The 17283-nt window shown below is 42.4% G+C and overlaps 1 protein-coding gene across 1 annotated transcript in view; it reads left to right on the plus strand.

Annotated features, from left to right (window-relative positions):
* TMTC1 (transmembrane O-mannosyltransferase targeting cadherins 1) overlaps positions 1 to 17283 on the plus strand; it is a 137577-nt gene that overhangs the window by 77425 nt on the left and 42869 nt on the right. Inside the window, exon 10 of the mRNA XM_041485925.1 lies at positions 12243 to 12407. Coding sequence (XP_041341859.1) covers positions 12243 to 12407 — 165 coding nt within the window. The remainder of the gene's footprint in view (positions 1 to 12242; positions 12408 to 17283) is intronic.

Raw genomic sequence — 17283 nt, forward strand, 5'->3', positions numbered from 1 at the left:
CTTCCAGCCTCTAACACTTCAGCTGTCTGGGTTCTTCCGATTGCATTTATGTAGGGGCAGCTTTGAGGTGTCACTTGTGACATCTCCACAGTGTCCACACCAGAGGCTGCAGTGGCACTCAGAGGCCATTCATCCAAGATGCACCAGACCATTGCCCAAATGACAGAAACACAGGCTGGTTGAGGCTGGAAAGGAGCCTCAGCCAGAGCCAGTTGCCTGGGACCAGGTACAAACAGCTTTGAGTCCAAAGAGGGAGATTCCACAACAGCTCTGGGAAACTTGTGCCAGTGTAGTTTGTTCCATGCATGAGCATAAGTGAATGCTGCATCTTAGATGCTGCAAGTTAGAATTCTACCCTGCAAGCCAATTCTACCCTTGGTGCAGGGGGCCAGCCTCTGTTATATCACGTGGGAGCTGCCATTGCAGAGCTGATGACAAAACAGAAGTCCTCAGTTTCACCCTGGGTTACTTTGTGACAACTGAAACAGAAGTTTCATTCCACAAAACATTTAAATTCTATTCCTCAGGAATTGTGCATCCAAACATCCTAAGAAAAATGCTTACAGATAGTCTTTTGAAAAGCTGTATATATTCTGATTGTCATTGGTGCACTGTCACAAAAAGGCTGCTCCTCAGTGTACTCAGACTGTGTAGGAGCTATTGCATGTGTTATAAGGTTCTTATGCAGTTAGGCTGTGTCCCTGTGCCTCTGTACACAGACATGCTTTTTAGGTTAAATTCTGCTGACTTTGTTTACATCACTAGCCCTGCCTTTGTTGGCTGAGGGTACACCTGAAAGTATAGTGAGTGAAAGTTGTCTCTCAGAGTTCTTTTGCAAATGATACCCTCAACTAATGGATCCTGCATCATTTCAAATTAACTTGGAAATCAGATTGCTTTAAATTCATGTAACAGAAAATGAGGAAACACATGAAAGAGCAAAGCTATTAAGGAAACAGTCAGCTGAACACAGGGCTGTGTTGAGTGGTTGCATTTCTGAATCTCAAAAGAACAACTGCAGAAAATACTTCAGCTGTCAGCAGTTCTTCGTCCTCCTCCAGATGAGACTGCTGATATAATGAGAGGAGGGGCAATGAAGAAGAAAAAAGGGTATGTTTGCACAGAGAAAATTAATCAGCGTTAACATGTGCGCATATAGTTTGTATAATGCTTTTCATCTCCCTGAGGGCTTTGCAAATATATGACCTACAAAGTAGGTGATTGATAGTTGTTAGTTTTTTGGGTTTTTTTTTTTTTTTTCAATTAGAAAGACTGAGGTAGAAGGATTAGATGGTTACTCTGGAGTAGGTCTGTGTCAGAGTCCCTGGATCTCATATTTGGCTCAGATCACTCCTGTCCTGCTTTGCAACATTTGGTTTTTGCTCTTAGCCCAGGCTGGCAGGTAGCTGGCATGGAAGGGGAAGGCAGACCCTGGCAGTGCTTGGCAAAGGTGGGGACTTCCTTGCCAAATGATCTGGAGAGAGCTGAGCATCTCTTGCATCCTCAAGGTCCAAAATTGCAGGGGTGGTGAGGGGGACTTCTGCTAACATTCATGACTATGGCAACACAAAAACAATGTGATTTTGTTTTGTTTTGCTTTTTCCCTGGGGAGGATGGCAATTTAGTAAGGATGGCTAAGGAAGTGCTAGTGTTCTTTATTTAGAGCAGCCTGTGGCAGTTTTCTCAAGTTACATCTTGAAAAGGGGTTTTCCTATCTTTTGCGCTTCGGTCTCTAAAACTCAGCAAGTCAGAGGTTGCCATGCAGTTTTATTTAGACAAAAATCCTCAAAGAGATTCAGAGGATTTGGTGATCTATGTTTTTTGGGCTTATGCTGGAAGGCACTTTCCTCTCTCTGTTTCAAGCAATAGCCTTTTATTGATATTTATGGGTGTGGCACTTGCATTTTTATGGATGGGATAGTGGAGTATGTGTCACAGCCTGAAGTCCTGATTCAGTGGTGCTCAGTAGGTACCTGGAGAAAATGTCTAGCATCTTCTTTTCAATAAAAGTTAAGTAAGGACCCAAGGATTTATGTAAAATGTATTATAAATAGAAAGAAGAAAGAAATAAGCCTTTTGCTCAATGTCTAATTATATGGCTGGGCCTTGCCTTCTGGGGATTGATGAGTATTTGGAACAATTCCTCTTCTGTCTGCAGCCCTGCCTCAGAGGAGAAACATACAAACTATGTCAAAATGGTTGAATGTTTTCTTTAATTGTGTTCAGCTAAACAGAAATATTTGGAGAAAATATTTCTTATATTTATTTTTCATTTGAAGATTACAAGCACTTACTTGTTTAAATTAGGAATTTTTAATAATAGTATTACTTTAGCTTGAAAAACTTCATTGGAAAACAATTTATTGTCTTTTAACTTGTAATTTTGTTTGTTTTTTCTTGTGTGTAAGATGGGAAAAGTTGTTTTCAGGAGGGCAAAGGGTGTGAAATACCTAGGGAGTGATGAACAGGATACACCTCTCTAGGCCAGTTTTCCAAAGTGGCATCACTTAAAAAGCTGAGTCAGTGAAAGACTTAAATTACAGTTTTTTCCCCTCTTCAAAATGTCAATGGAAATGCTGCTCAGAACCCCACAGACAGTATAATTGTTTGGAACTGCAGAATGACTGAGGGCAGGCAGTTGTTCTGAGTCCTGAGCAATTTGTAGTCGGGCAGGAGCAGCCGCTCTTCCTCTGTGTAGCCCTTACTGTGCAGAAACAGGAGCAGCAATGGAAACTCTTGGGCTGTCCAGGAGCTGCCTGCTCTACTGACATTCCCACAGAGCTGGGCTTGCCCTCACCTCATGGGATCAGACCTCTCCTACCAGAGCAGTTTCTGTGTTTTCCTCATCTCTCACTGCTGCCCTGATAGCTGTGGCTCCTGGCTGAGCTGTTGTGTCATAGCTGGACAACTTCAGCTGTTTCCACAGCCTCATATGAACCAACAAATCAACCAAAACATCGCTCCGTGGGATATTTCCAGTTTGCTGAAAGCACTAGGCAATCCAGTGGTACCTGCCCCATTTTTATGGCCACTTGTTCGTGGTGGATTGCAGGGTGCACAGTTACTCTTTCCCAGCACAGGCAATTAGAGGCTGCCGTTGGGTTTTTTTGCCAGCTCCTCACTATATCAAGAGTTGACATTGCAACCCTAATTGACAATACTGGGAGATGAGATCACTGCTGTATACAGGATGGCATTTGCTTCACTATCTATCTTAAAATCTGGAAGAAAGCCATCATCACAAAAGCACATTTGTATTTTTCAAGAAATTAACACATCACGGTAAGGTTTTCCTCATGCCATAGCAAAGCAGAGACCACATGAATTTTTGCCTCTGCATAGAGGATGTTTTTAATCCTTTGTGCTAAAGCATTTTTTCCAGCTGGTGTAATCTCAAACATTAGTAACTTATGTAATTGGAGTGGGCAAAAAAAGGAACCTGGTATGTGGTGGAATCATCTGTAACTTTCATGAACCTGATAATTTCTGAGCAGAAGTGCTTACAAGGTAGCCACTTGGGGATGGGACTTACTGGTGTTTCTCTCCTGGGAGCATGTCATGTACTCCACATTATCTTCATTTTCCTAAAGGCCAGTTGAGCAATTTGGTTTCAGTTTCCTGTGCCACTCCTTTCTTTATTGTCATTTGAAGCTACAAGTTCACCAGGAGCTGAATCTTTGTTTGCCTTTCCAAATTCTTTCAGCATTAGATCAGATCCTGTAAAGGATCATCTGATTTACAGAAGAAGCTTCTCTTTTTATTTGGAGTCAAACACTGACCCAGTGAAGTCAGCAGTGAAAGTCTCATTGGCTCGGTGGAGCCAGTTTATCTTCTCCCTGATCTCAATTCAATGACACAATTAAGCATTTTGCCAGTTTTCATGTTAAGTCCACAAGTCATTTGGGATTTGCATATGGAATCCAAACTACACCTGTTCATTTACTTTTAACAGACATGATTTCACTGCCTGCTCCGTTGCTGCCATTTTTGCAGGGGCCACGGGGCAGCCAAAGTTCAAAAGAAGTGAACTGGATTATATTCCCTGTAATTCAGGTGCAGACCTGAGGGCACTGGGAGTGAAATGGGAGACCATTATGTGATGGCAATAGGCCAGAGTGCAGCCCCAGCTGAGTCCCTCTTTCCTGTGAGGGCTGCCTCTGTCCCACCGCAGGGTGTCACTTTGGGCAGCACTCTGCAAAAATGGCTCGTGGCTGGAGGCGAGCTGGCTGGGACTTCAGCTGAGGCAAGTGACCCCAGTGCTGCTTCCCCATCTGTGAAACAGGAGTAAATAACTCCACTCTGCCCTTCACAAGGGGGGCAGAGAGAGTTCTCATTAATAAATGAGAAATAACTCCTTGGAGGAAGGCTAAATGCTGTGAGCAGCTACCTTGCAGATGCATGTTCGAACTTCAGCTCCTACCTTTGGAGGCTTGCCCTGTCCCTGTTAAACACTTCAAGGAGAAATCGAAGCAGCCAACCTCTGTTAATGCAGGCAAGAAATGCTGAGATGCCAGTGCCGTATATTTTGGCAAAAGGCAGTAAAGATGTAGGAATAAAAACTGAAATGATTCTGCAAAGCTGAAAAAGATGAACTCATGGCGTGTTTGGACTAGGCTGCTGTATTGTGTTATTTTAACTAAATTAAAAACATGCTTTTGAGAAATGTGTTGTGTTTTGGGCATGTACGGGAAAAAGCTATATTTTTGTGGAGTTACAGGCACTAATGGCTATAGTGGAAAGATTTCTGGTTTTGTTATGATAGATTAACCTAAAGGAAAACCTTCAAATGCATTTATTCTGCTCTTGAAAATAATAGAGATAGGTAAAGATATTGGTTTTAAAAATAATAGGTTAATGTCATCTTGTGGAAGTAATCTACTTGGGCATGTTGATTAAAAGTGGAATTCTTATTTACAAGGTAATACATTGGCCTTAAGATGATGCCTTGTCAAATTTAATAGATAATATTCTTATATTTTTGGATGGAACTGTGTGGGAAATTATTTCCTATTATGGAATTCCAGAAGTTGTGACAGTATTTAAATTAAAACTGTAGCATACAGACCCATCTCCACTGAAGTATATGAGATGTAGGGAAATTTCTCTGGAATCCTCATGGAATTATATAGTATTTTTCATTTATAAAATGTTTTCTTTACATATTTCATATAGTAATGAGAAACCTGGAAGGTTTCTGTATTACCTGTAAGTATTTCAGGTAGAAGTCTGTTGGTTGTGAAATCTTGGACTCAAACTCTCTAATGAAGGGGGTTTGTTTATCATGTGACTTTTTGGAAGGAAGGGAAAATGTGTCCAAATGTTGAATAGCTATTCAAGGGTTAGTGAAATCATTAATTTCTAGTGCATATTTTCTCTCTAATAAGGAAAAGTTCCTGCATTTTCTCTAATTACATCACGTTCTGCCTAGAGGATCACATTGCTAGTATAGGTAAATCATTTTGATTACTTAGCTGATCATGTCTAAGTACCTTTAATACAGGCCTACATAGCTCTTAATTTAGAGCCAGTGACAAAGTCTTACCACTAACTCATAAGGTACCTTTCCAAGTTAGATATATTCTTCCAGTGTTTATAGTTTGCTATGTCTTTGTATTATGACCTGCAGACTTTATTCCAGGAAAAGCCTGCTTAATTCCAGTGAAAAATGTGGTATTTTATTCAGCAGGCTCAGTATAAGTTAAGCGTGTTGCTGGTTCTTGGTTGTCACACTGATACTTCCAAGCTGTAGAGATTTTTTTTCCAGTGGGATATTTTTGTTATGTTAACTATTATATCTTGATGGTCTTTCTGAAGTCTTTCAAAACCTCTAGTGACCAAGAAAATGTATATCAATTCCATGTCAGCCTTACTGAGAGAGAGGCAGTTTGAACAATGCTTTTCCCATCGTTCCCAAACTCAGTACCAGTGAATGCTGCTGGCTTTCTCTGTGGCACAGAGACACACCCACATCCTCCTTGTCTTTGGACATTTAGTCCAAAACATGACTGTTAAACAGATTTTTCCCTTCTAGTACCATCTGGTTGAGCAAGTTTTGGTACTTTGATATATCATCCTGTGAAAAATACCTTGTTGTAGTTAACCCAAAACTTTTTGCCAAGGTGTGCTGACTGTAGTGAAACTTCAGACAAAAATATTAGAAACAAAAGACTTCTCCAAGCCAAGATGAAGCTTAGAGTCAAAAGGAGATGGACAACAAAAAGGATGGCTGGGGGGAGCAACCCAAAACTGCCTCTTTGGAAGGGGACACCCATCTGAGAGGCAGGGAAAGGTAAACTTCTCTGAATTTTTGGAAAACCTGGGCCAGTGGAGTATGGTTATTCCAGATCAGCACACGGGCTCTCATGGCTGGGGGATTTTGTGGACTCAAAACCCTACATGTGCATCCACCTGCATCCCCAGGTCTGAGACTGACCTGGCACAGTGCTTTGAATCCAGGTGATCCAGTTTGCAGGAAATGCTGCAGCTTTTGAGTTTCTGGACCTTTTGGGTGATCCAGAAAATGTTTGGGGTTTTTTTCTGGTTTGTTTTCTGGTTTTTTTTTTTGGTGGTTTTTTGTGTGGTTTTTTTTTTTTTTTTTTTTTTTTTTTTTTTTTTTTTTTTTTTTTTTTTTTTTTTTTTTGGTTTTTTTTTTGGTTTTTTTTTTGGGGGTTTTTTGTGTGGGTTTTTTTTTTTTTTTTTTTTTTTTTGTTGTTGTTGTTCGTTTGTTTGTTTTGTTTTGGTTTTGGTTTTTTTGTTTGTTTTTGTTTTGTTTTGTTTTTTGTCTAAGATTGGGCTTGATGATTTTGAAGTCTTTTCCAACCTTAATGTTTCTATGATTTTATGACCCAAGTGCAACCTAGCATGCACATACAAGCGCACTCTATTTCCAGATGGAAACATTCTTTTTCAAAGGTCAGAATTCATTCTGGCCCAAACAGCTCCAACCTTGAAAAACTTGACATTTTTCATAAAGCAGCATCTTTGCTACTCTGCCAGCACCGCTTATCACTGGAGCTGTGTGCCTGAGAGTGCTTTTTGGGGCAGAAAGAACCACTGTGGCTATGCTTAATTTTGCCAGCGCTCCTTTCCACATGTGACCGCTGTAGTGAGGCAGGAGCAGCCCCCAGGGCATGCCAGGCGTGCTTTTTGCAATCAATTACTCTCCATTAGAGAAGTGTGAGCAGTTTCGCAGGGATGAACTGTTTTTTCCCCTGCAGCAACAGCCCTGCCTGCAAGCTGCGTTTCAGCCGGCTTTGCCTCTTCCTCTCAGTGCCTGTCCTCTGCTCAGGCTGCAGAGCTGGAGCAGCTAGGACTAGGAGCATGTAAAGTGTGTTGTGCCAGGTAATATATGTGTGGTACTGAGGCTTAGAAACTTGTGGGGAGCTGGAAAAGTGAGAGAATCCGAATGTTTGTGTTCAGCATTTGGACCTGGCAGCAGACACAGTCTTTCTGGAGGGCTGTGCTCGCTGCTCTCTGAAGGGCAGCAGCAGGGCATGGTGCATTTAGCCAAGAGCACAAGGGTTAAACTTGCCTCAGAGCAGCTTGGAAGAGAGGGTTGATTTTTATGGAGGGTAAGGGAGTCATCTTAAATAAGTGCTGGAAATCAAGGAGTTTTGCAGCCCAGAAAGAGCCTCCTGGGTGAAATGTTGAAGCCAAGTGCATTTTCTGGTCTCAGTATACTTTTGATATAATCCCTTTTGTTGCATTAGCAGCCCCTGAATACGGCAGTGTTTCTTCCATGCTTCCACAGGCTGCTTATAGGCCACTCTTTCCCAGACTGATACGTATGCATGGATGCATCTGGATTCTTATCTAGGCTGAGCTATGAAATCTGGAGTAACTGCTTTGATGAAATCTCAGTGGATTTACTCCAAGTTTACATTTGTGTAGTTGAGATTAAATCAGTTTTTAAAAAAAACCCCAATCAGCTAGTTCACAAGATTTGACATCCACAAAATTACCATTAAAAAGTGTGAGGAAGGCATCTTTTCTGCACGGTTTCTCCCACCCTTTTTAAACTCCTTTTTACAGCCCTGCCTGAGTGAGTTAGAAGAGGCTGGACCTGCAGCTGCTGGTGTCCAGGCTGGTTCTCTCAGAACTTCAGTTCTCAGCCTGCTCTGACCATGCACTATGCAAAGCCACATCTTGGAAAATGCAGCAGAAAGCATGACTAGAACGTGCCATGCTCTTCAGGAGTTTTCCACAGCAGCAGGTCTCCAAGCAATTTCTGAAGGAGGTAAAATGGTTTCTGATGCAGGCAGATTGCTATAGCAGAGCAATCCTGATAATCCAGGGCTGTGACACATGCAGCTTTGATTAAAAGCCATCACCACAAGAGCCAAATGCAGTGAAACTGTTCCTGACCTTTTCTAAAAAGGGAGAAACCTGATCCACAGAGAACAGAGCTGTGTGCAAGCATCATCAGGAACAGCCTTGCCTTGGGAAAGGAGCTGTAATGGCCAAAGGAAAGGTTGAATTTGCAATCTAATTACCCAAGATGTGTTTGCAAATATTGAGTATCTGCTGTTTTGGCTCTAGCTTTAATAGGGCAATACACACAGAGCACCATGGGAAATAAGGTCTACATGCCACCACATTCCCATCTGGTTGTGCCTCCTATCACTTGGCTTCCTTACAGGTGGAACAATATTAACAAACCACAGAAATGATAGACAAAAATGTGTCATTACCCAGCTCCCTGTGTGCAGTCTGCCAGAATCACATGGCAGTGGCACAGAGGGTTTCCCTGCTGGGGTGCCTGGCCCTCGGCCCTTGCTGTGATTTAGGGCATGCCTGAAGTGCCACTTTAATACTGCAGGAGTCTGAAAACATGAGGAATCATGAAACCATTGGCTTGTTTGTCCATTTGCCCAGCTTTTCTGCTGCATCATGGAATTCCTGAAGTTACAGGTTCTCCTGTAATGCATGCCCATTGTGAGCCCACATGAAATCTACCACCATGTGAACTTGGTGGGCTATTTCTCAGGACACCAGGGACCAAGGTGGCATGGACTTCTCACTGCTGTAGCAGGCTGCTGCTTATCCTACAAAAGCAAAAAAAAAAAAAAATCCTAGCAGTTTTACAATAATCCAGTGGAAAACGGATTTAGAAAAGTGGTTTGGGGATTTTGGTTGTTTTCTATTGTTTTGGTTTTGCTACAAAGTATTTCAGAAAAGTGCTTGTGTGGCAATGCTGAGAGAAAGTCTCTTCAGGAGAAATGGTTCCCTCCCTAGGAAATGCTAGAGTTAACTAAGAAATCAAACAACCCCCCAAACCCAAAACCCTGCAGCCTTAATACATATGCAGTTAGCTACAGAGATGTCTGGAATGTAGTACTTAAAGGTAAGTTTTTCAAGCTGCAAACAAGTCTTTGATGAAAGGTCCTTTTTAGATGGTTTCTTTTTTTTTTTTTTCTCCTCTGTGTGTGAGTAAAACCTGATTTCCTGGTGGGACAGTGGTAAGATTTGATATGGAGTCAAGTCCTCCATCACTCTGAGAAGAAAAGCAAATCTGTTTGAAATGTTCTCTGTGTTTGTAGGCAATGGCAGGGTCACAGCAGAATTAACCACATAGGAGGCATTACCTGGCAAGTTGCCTTCATCATGAGTGGAGCCTCACTTGCATGGGCTCTTTCCACCAGGGTACAACTTCCTGGGCTGCTGCTGGCTTGATAAAAGTCAGAGCAGCTTCAAAGGGCTCCTCTGAAGCCTGGTGAGGTCGGGATCAAGGGAAGAGGGATGAGCTTGCATCTGGGGATGAACCTATGGTAGGGTGGGGGGGGCTCTCCAGGTCCAGTGACCATCAGGGCAGGTTGCTGCTGCAGCAGCTCCACCTTCGCAGTTTCACTGGTTTGAAATGCCATGGTCACTGTGATAAAGTTAATTTCTGTACTGGGACTGTTGGGTCTAGTGTGAAACAAGTGAAGTAAGGTATGACAGATTATGTGGTTTTGGAACTAGGAAACAATAGTAATATAATTATGTTTCTTGGACAGATGCTTTAATGCATTGGTGCGGACACTCTGCTTTGTTCAGAGCAGATCATGGGATCTGGAGGAGGTGTAAAGTGATGCTGACTGTGCCTCAGACTGAGTACTGCTGCTAAGGCAGAAATTCCCAACAGCTGGGACAGGATTTGACATAAATACCAAGACATTGACATTTGCATTTTTTGTTTTCTGGATGCATTCACTGTTCTGTAGGAAGAGTCTGTTCTTAAATACATGAAGGTGTAAGGAAATTTGAAAATGGCCTTGTGCTAAAGCAATTAAATAATATTTATTTCAGATAATTAATTCCAAGGGAAGGATAAAATTGAGGAAAGGCAAAATAACAGAGTGAAAACCTGTTTGAGGCATTTCTTGTTGGAAAGGGAGGCATTATTACTGAGATTAGCTTTTCAGAGGTTTTAAAGTAGGGTTCAATAACTGTAAAGGCTGGATTGTTTGGCATCAACATCTCTATAGTTCTAAATGTTGGTTGCAGTTAATGTAGGTGCAATAAATACTTATGTGCAAAAGAGTTAATGAAAGAACAGCACAAGTACAACAAGAAATGTATTACAGCAAAGTGCAAGCATAATTGACATAAATATATAGGTAACCACTTCTGAAGAATGGGAGAACTCAAAACCAGCAGTGAAAGAGTTCTGAATGATCAGTGCGTCTGATGCTGTCTCTGGATTTGCCCCGTATGTCTATGCTTCTCTCAGTGTTCTGTAAGGCACTTGTACTGTGCCAGAGACACTGCAGTGGTGCTAATCAGTACAAGCAACAAAGGCAGGTTTTTTCCTCAGTGACAGGAAGAATTCTTGTCCTTTTCCATCCTTGGGAAGCCTAAGCAATAGCAATGTTTCCAGCTCTCCAGGAGGGCAGAGAAACCATGCCAAGAAGCACACACAGAGCTCCTGAAATATGGAACATTTTCCTTTTTCTGATTTCCACATTGACTTTCACCATATTGCATGCTTGCCTGCAAGGTCACCTCTGACAGGGGAATTTTGTTCCTAGTTTTTCTTACCTTGTAGCATTCTCACTGGGAAGTTGCTCGACCATCTCTGTACAGACCAGGAAAGACTGTAAAGGTCTGGCCAGAGTGGGCAGGGGCAATGATCTCTCTGCTTCCAGCCTGCCTGCTTTTAAATATGGATTCATCTGGGGTTCAAGGTGTGCCAGTGTTTGGGAAGGGCTATGTTTTGTCCCTGTTTGTTGATTGTCCTCAGGTGTTATTCGAGAGCCTTCTGCTCCCTTATTTCATCAGGGAGAGCTGCCTGGACTAAGATAGGTTTTAAGTCTGACACTAAATCAGGTGCTAAGTAACCTGAAAGGTTCTAGATAAGCTAATGAAATTTGTTGAGCAACAGAAATTTAAATTCCTTGTAAAAAATGACAAGTACAATTAGTGATTACAAAGTACAGCAACCAAAAGCGCTGAATTTCCAACTCAGAGGGACATCATTGGAGGAATTAACATAGCCCTTTAATTAAGGTAAATAATTACTGACTTGATGTAAATTTATTCAGGAATAAAACTTCAGTCCAAATTTGGCTTGTGGAAATGCCACAGTAGTTACTCATGGAGAGCCATGGAAGTGCTGGGGGCTGGAGGTGACTGTGTCAGTTCATGGGAGGGCAGCAAGGAATCTGCCAGCACATCTCAGCTCTTCTGGGCTGGGCACTAGAAGGGGCAGGCTGGCCTTGATGTAAAAGTGGAAGACCCAGAGAGGCACTTCTGCCTTTTGGTGCTCTCTGTCACCTGCTCCTGCGGCAGCATTGACTACAGCACTCGCTTTCCTGCCTCAGCTTCACAATTTGTAAACTGGAATTAACAGCAGCCACCACTGGGATTGTTTGGAGACTTCCCCCTGTTAAAATGCCTGTCATTTCCACGCTGCTCCAGTAGTGCTCAGTATTACTGTTATTACATGGTGCTTTCCTAGCTTGCTGTTCAGAAAAGCAGCTGCCTTCTGTGGCTGCTGTAAGCCACCATTATGCTGGGTTGTATTATGTATGTGACTGTACTTTTGGCATCTAGGTCTATCATTTAGATTAATTTGGAAATTGTGTAGTGACTTGAGGAAAACTGCAGCTGAATTGAAGTTTGTTAGCCCAGAAAATATCATTAGTCCAAAAATCCCCTGTAATTGTATAATAAATGCAATAGTGGATGGTCTTGCATAAAAACCAGACACTTGAAATATAACTTTAGGTACATTTTGCCTTTTCTTTTTTTTTCCCCCACAGTATGGGGTACTGCATCCTTTTTGTCCACGGTCTAAAAAAGCTGTCTACGTGGCTAAATAAATGGAGAATTACTGTTCCGACCCTCTTTGCTTTGCTGCTGCTGCTCTTCTCTTGGAAGACAGTGAAACAGAATGAAATCTGGCTGTCACGAGAATCCCTTTTCAGGTAGGTGTGACCACAGGAGAATACTTGCATTTTTGTGTTGTGTATAGTAGGTTTGTTACATGGAATAGTTTTCTTTAGAAAAAAGTTGTGCTGTTGATGCTTTGATCTAATTAACATTTTTATTATCATAAAATAACACTTTCTGTTGTGTGATAACTGTGCAAACACTGGTGTCAGCAGTATATGTGCTGATGGACAAACTTTAGTTCTGACAATCACATTTTTAAGACATGCTGTTTTTAACTAACTTTGATTCTGTAGATTTAATGATAGCGTTATGCTTTAGTTTCTAAGGACATAGCAAAAGTTTTTTGCAGCACTCCGGAATGCCATAGTAACGCTACTGAAGATATTGAAATTTCTTTAGCAATGTTCTAATGACAAAAATAAAATGCCACAAAGTGCCAAACTTAATGTACCATATTTCATTTTATTTGATTACTCTTTGCCAAACAGCTCTGTTAACAGCCTCATTTATGTATTTTCTTGCATTGAAACAGACTGTTTCATTTTGTGTTTTGCTAGAAAATGTATTGCATTTGCCTCCAGCTGCTTTCAGCAGTTGTCTAATTGTGAAGTAATTGCAGAAACGCAGGTGATCTGCACACAGGTTGAGCTTTATTTCCTAACTTATTGGCCAGAGCAAAGTTTAATTTATGCAGCACTAAAAGTATGAAATTGTTTTTTATGTGTACCCTTTGGTCTTCAGCAAACACTACTGAAGTGGTTGGAGCTTTCTTAGTGGGGCTGGTTTTTAAAAAATCTGGAACTGGGGTTTCTCCCCTCTGCATGATTCATGGAATATTCCGAGTTGGAAGGGACCCACAAGGATGATTGAGTCCAGCTCTTAAGTGAATGGCCCATAGAGGGATGGGATCAAACCCACAGCCTTGGCACTATTAACAGCACACTGACCCACGGAGCCAATCTCAGCTCCCTGCTGGCTCCCTCAGTCACTGTTTGCTGTTCAAGCAGTGGTGACTAGCCTGGACTCACACAGCAATCCCTGTGGGACACACCTCCAGTCCAAACCGGGCCACTTGGAGGGAAGTAGGAGGATTTCCAAGTTGGACCGCTCTCTTACTGAAGTGGAGGTGGGAATATGATGATTCCATTTGCAGACTCGCAGGCATCATATGGTGTTGTGTTGTGCACAACTGTGGTCACCCAGGTTTAAGAGTGAGGATGTTAAACTGTAGCAGGTGACAGGAGGAGATTTCCTTCTACTAAGGAGCATTCTAGGGGCAATATGGAGTGCTGTGGGGTCTGTGGCAGAAGAGAGGGATAAGGTTATGTCTGCTTAATTGAATAGAAATGGAATTTTGTCCTTCCAGCCTCCATTCAAAGCAGGGTGACTATTTACTGCCAGTTCCAGTTCCGAGGTCGTGCCACTGCTGCAGTGCAGCTCTGAGCTGGAGCTAACACACTTTACCTCCAGGGAGAGACTTGGGGTAGCCCAGGGCAGTACTCAGGGCTCAGTGCCTTAGCTTGAGCTGTTTCCCTCTTCAGCTCAAGACTTTTGGGGACGGGACCAGGAGAGAGGTCTGCCCCAGGCTTTTGAGGGGATGGCAGAACTCTTAAATTCCTGCTGGGTCACCTCGTATTGTGGCCTGCCCCTGAGAGCAATAAGCAGCAGCTGCTGAAAAAAAGCGCTGTAAGAACAGGGCCAGCAACAATAATGCTTCTCTCCAGTTCTTTCCCAGCTTGCAGGAATCTGCAGTTTAAAGACTTCCTGAGTCAGGAGTTACTTGCTATTTTTGCTTTTAACAGCCACTGATGGACTTTTCTTCCATAATGTCTCTGACCGCTTTTTCAAACCTATTTATAGTTTTGGCTTCTACAGCATCCTGTGCGCTGGGCTCTGTCATTAAATTACAGAGTATGCACACTAAGATTTCCCTCTGTGTGCTGTGGGCCTTCTGCCTGATTATCTGGTTTGGTGTCCCCTAGTTCTGGTGTGCTGAATGAGTTGTGTGTAGCCATCAGCTTGTCACTTAGATAAAGGCACTTCCATGCCTTGAGGCCCCATGCCCTCACCTAAGGCTGTCTCCTTTTCACGCTGAAGTCAGCTGGTCTTGTACTCCCCTCACATGGAAGCTGTTCTGCATTTCTGATTCCTTTTGTCAGTCTTCTCTGGATACTTTCATACTCTAATCCATCCTTTTGAGAAAGGGGCCAGAATCACCTTTCAGAAGGTATGTGCAGCACGATAACGTAGGACTGCTTTCTGGTTTTTGTTCCCTTCTTCTACTAGTTCTTCATTTTCTGCCTTTTATGACCTCTCCTAAGCAGTGATTGATAATTTCACAGCACTCTCAATGCAAATTCCATGACACCTACTGTGCCAGGTTTTTAGACATGAATCTGTGTGCAGATTTTGAGTGTGTGTGTACACACTCTCTGATGCTTGTGTCTGTACCAGCACTGTGTTTCTTGTGCCATCTTTTCCCCCAGTATTGAAATGCTGTGAGATCCTTCTGCAACAAGGTTAATTCTTGCAGTGTGATTTGCATTGGTGTCATCAGCAAACGTGTCCCCTCCCATTTGCTCCCCTTTCAAGATCCTTTGTGAACACCTCAAGTAGCTCAGGTGCCATTGCATGTCTCCTGGGAGTCCTGCTTGTACTCTTCTCTAGCTGTAAAAGCTGTTCACATAGTCATGCTCTTTGCTTGCTGTCTTTCAGCTAAGTATTGATTCATGAGAGGATCTTCCCCTCTTACTCCATGATGCCTTGAAGAAATTGCAAGTCTTTAGTGAGGGATTTTATATTAAAAAAACCCTTTTGAGCATTTAAGTGCTCAACATTGCTGTATGATTTTGGTTGACCGGGGTATATTTGGATATTTATAAAGACTCTCCATAGTTTCAATAACATGTACATACCTGTTGAGTCTGTAAAACACCAACAGATCTTCCCAAATAACTTCTTTCTGCAGTATGCAAGGCTAATTATTTGTTGGACTGTAGTTACCCAGAAATGTGCTAGAATTACAATTTATTATGGTTTTCCCCAAATTACCTGAAGTGAAAATCACACTTTCTGGTCTGTTTCCCCCTCAAGATCCCTTCCCTGGAGCCAAATGAAGTCATGTTCATCAACTTCCACTTCCCTAGTGCCAGTCTCATTTAAATTATGAGCAACCTACCGCAGCTAATAGCTGCCTGTTTGATTTCCTTTGGATGCATTCTACCAGGCCCAACGGATTCATAACTGCTCTGGGTGTTGATTTGTTTTAAAGCCTCTTTTACTGCCACTTCAGTCAGAGACAGTGCTTGGGTCGTGCCCTGTGAGGAAAGGCTCCTGTGTGGCAGCTCCTTCGGTTTCCCTGTAGCCAGCACTGGTGCAGAGAATCCATTTAGCTTTTCTGCTGTGGTCTTTTCCTCTTTAAGCACTACTTTTAGACCTCCATCATCTATTTGCCTTAGGGGATCTTTGGCAGGTTTCCTCTCTCTGATGTATTCCATTATTAGCTTTGATAGCTTTAGCAAGTTTTTCTTTAAATCTCTTTTGGACTGCCTAATTATGGTTTATGTTTAACTGGCTGACGTTCATGCTCTTTTCCTTTTTCCTTCTGTAGCCGTTCCTTTTTAAAGAATGGTTTTAATTTCTCATAGCTGTCTTTACTGTGCTGTTTACTCTTATTGGCCTTTTTGTTGTCCTTTTGAGATCTTCTTTGATAGGTGTTACACATCTCTCACAAGTCTGCAATTGGTAGGACCCTCCTTGTTGATGGGAAGGAAATGCAAAAGAAGAATAGTATAGCAAGAAGATAATGTCATTCCAGGAGTGAGAGATCTCCCCTGTGGGGAAGAAGGAGGAGGCTGATGAGGAGAGGAGGGAGGTATGTGAAACAACAATAAATTTTAATGGACAGAACAGGAGGAGGATACGGAGCAAATCTATAGATGTGGGAAAGGAAACCTAATCAACCTACTTGGTATTCTCTGTGTGTGCTGAGTTTTTTTAAGAAGTTTGTGCTGGGAGAATCTTTACTCACAATCCTAGTTCCTCATTCTTCTTTCTCCAGTTGCTGCTTTAATTAATTACTACTTCTTCCCTCCTCTCAGTTTTTTTTTTTCTTTCATCTCTACTTTTTGTTCCTCTGTTTGCTTGTTTCTGCAGGATTGATCTGTCTTGATTCCCTTCACTTTAACAGGCCTGTTCTGTTAAATATTATTTTTCTATGCTGGTCCAGGAGATATTTGTATACTCAGTGTGTTCCTAGCTTTGTGCTTGTACCCCATTCCATCCCTTTCTTAAAACTTACACCATTTTGACATTGTATGACACTCTTGCCATCTCTGGGCCACTGTGGCCACTCAGTCTTCAGCCCAGGTACCAAGTTTTGTGGGTGCAGAGGTCTTGCTGGGTGCTGGCTGAAAGCAGTAGTGTGGGGGAGGATGCTGCTGTCTGAGGAGATTATGCATCTCCACATATATTCACAAGCATGTGTGCAAGGACTAAATGAGGAGCAAATGAACCACAAGTATCAGAAGTGGCCAAATATATAGAGAGATATTTGAGGCATATTATTCTAAGACATCTCTAGAAGCCCCAAGCAGTTTCTCTTACTGTGTTGGCAGGTGATCGGGGAGGATTTACTTGTTAATTATTTAAGGAACTGCCCTCTAGAGTGAATGCACGGGCCAGAAGGTCAGACTCAAACTGTGGTCAGTGTTAATGTCCAAAGCTGGGGAGAGCTGTGGGCTGATCTCTGCATCCTCTGTCCTGACCTTTCCAGGCTTGTCAAGCTGCCATGTTTCCTGTTGCTCCTGGAAAGCGTCCGCACGCGCTGCCCGCGTTTGTGACAGTGCCTGGAAACCCAGTTGTAACCAGCAGAGGAACTGTACAAAAATGATGCTTTCTTAGTCAGCA

Source organism: Pyrgilauda ruficollis, unplaced genomic scaffold, assembly GCF_017590135.1.
Source record: "Pyrgilauda ruficollis isolate IOZ18807 unplaced genomic scaffold, ASM1759013v1 scaffold73, whole genome shotgun sequence".
Taxonomy (NCBI): Eukaryota; Metazoa; Chordata; class Aves; order Passeriformes; family Passeridae; genus Pyrgilauda; species Pyrgilauda ruficollis.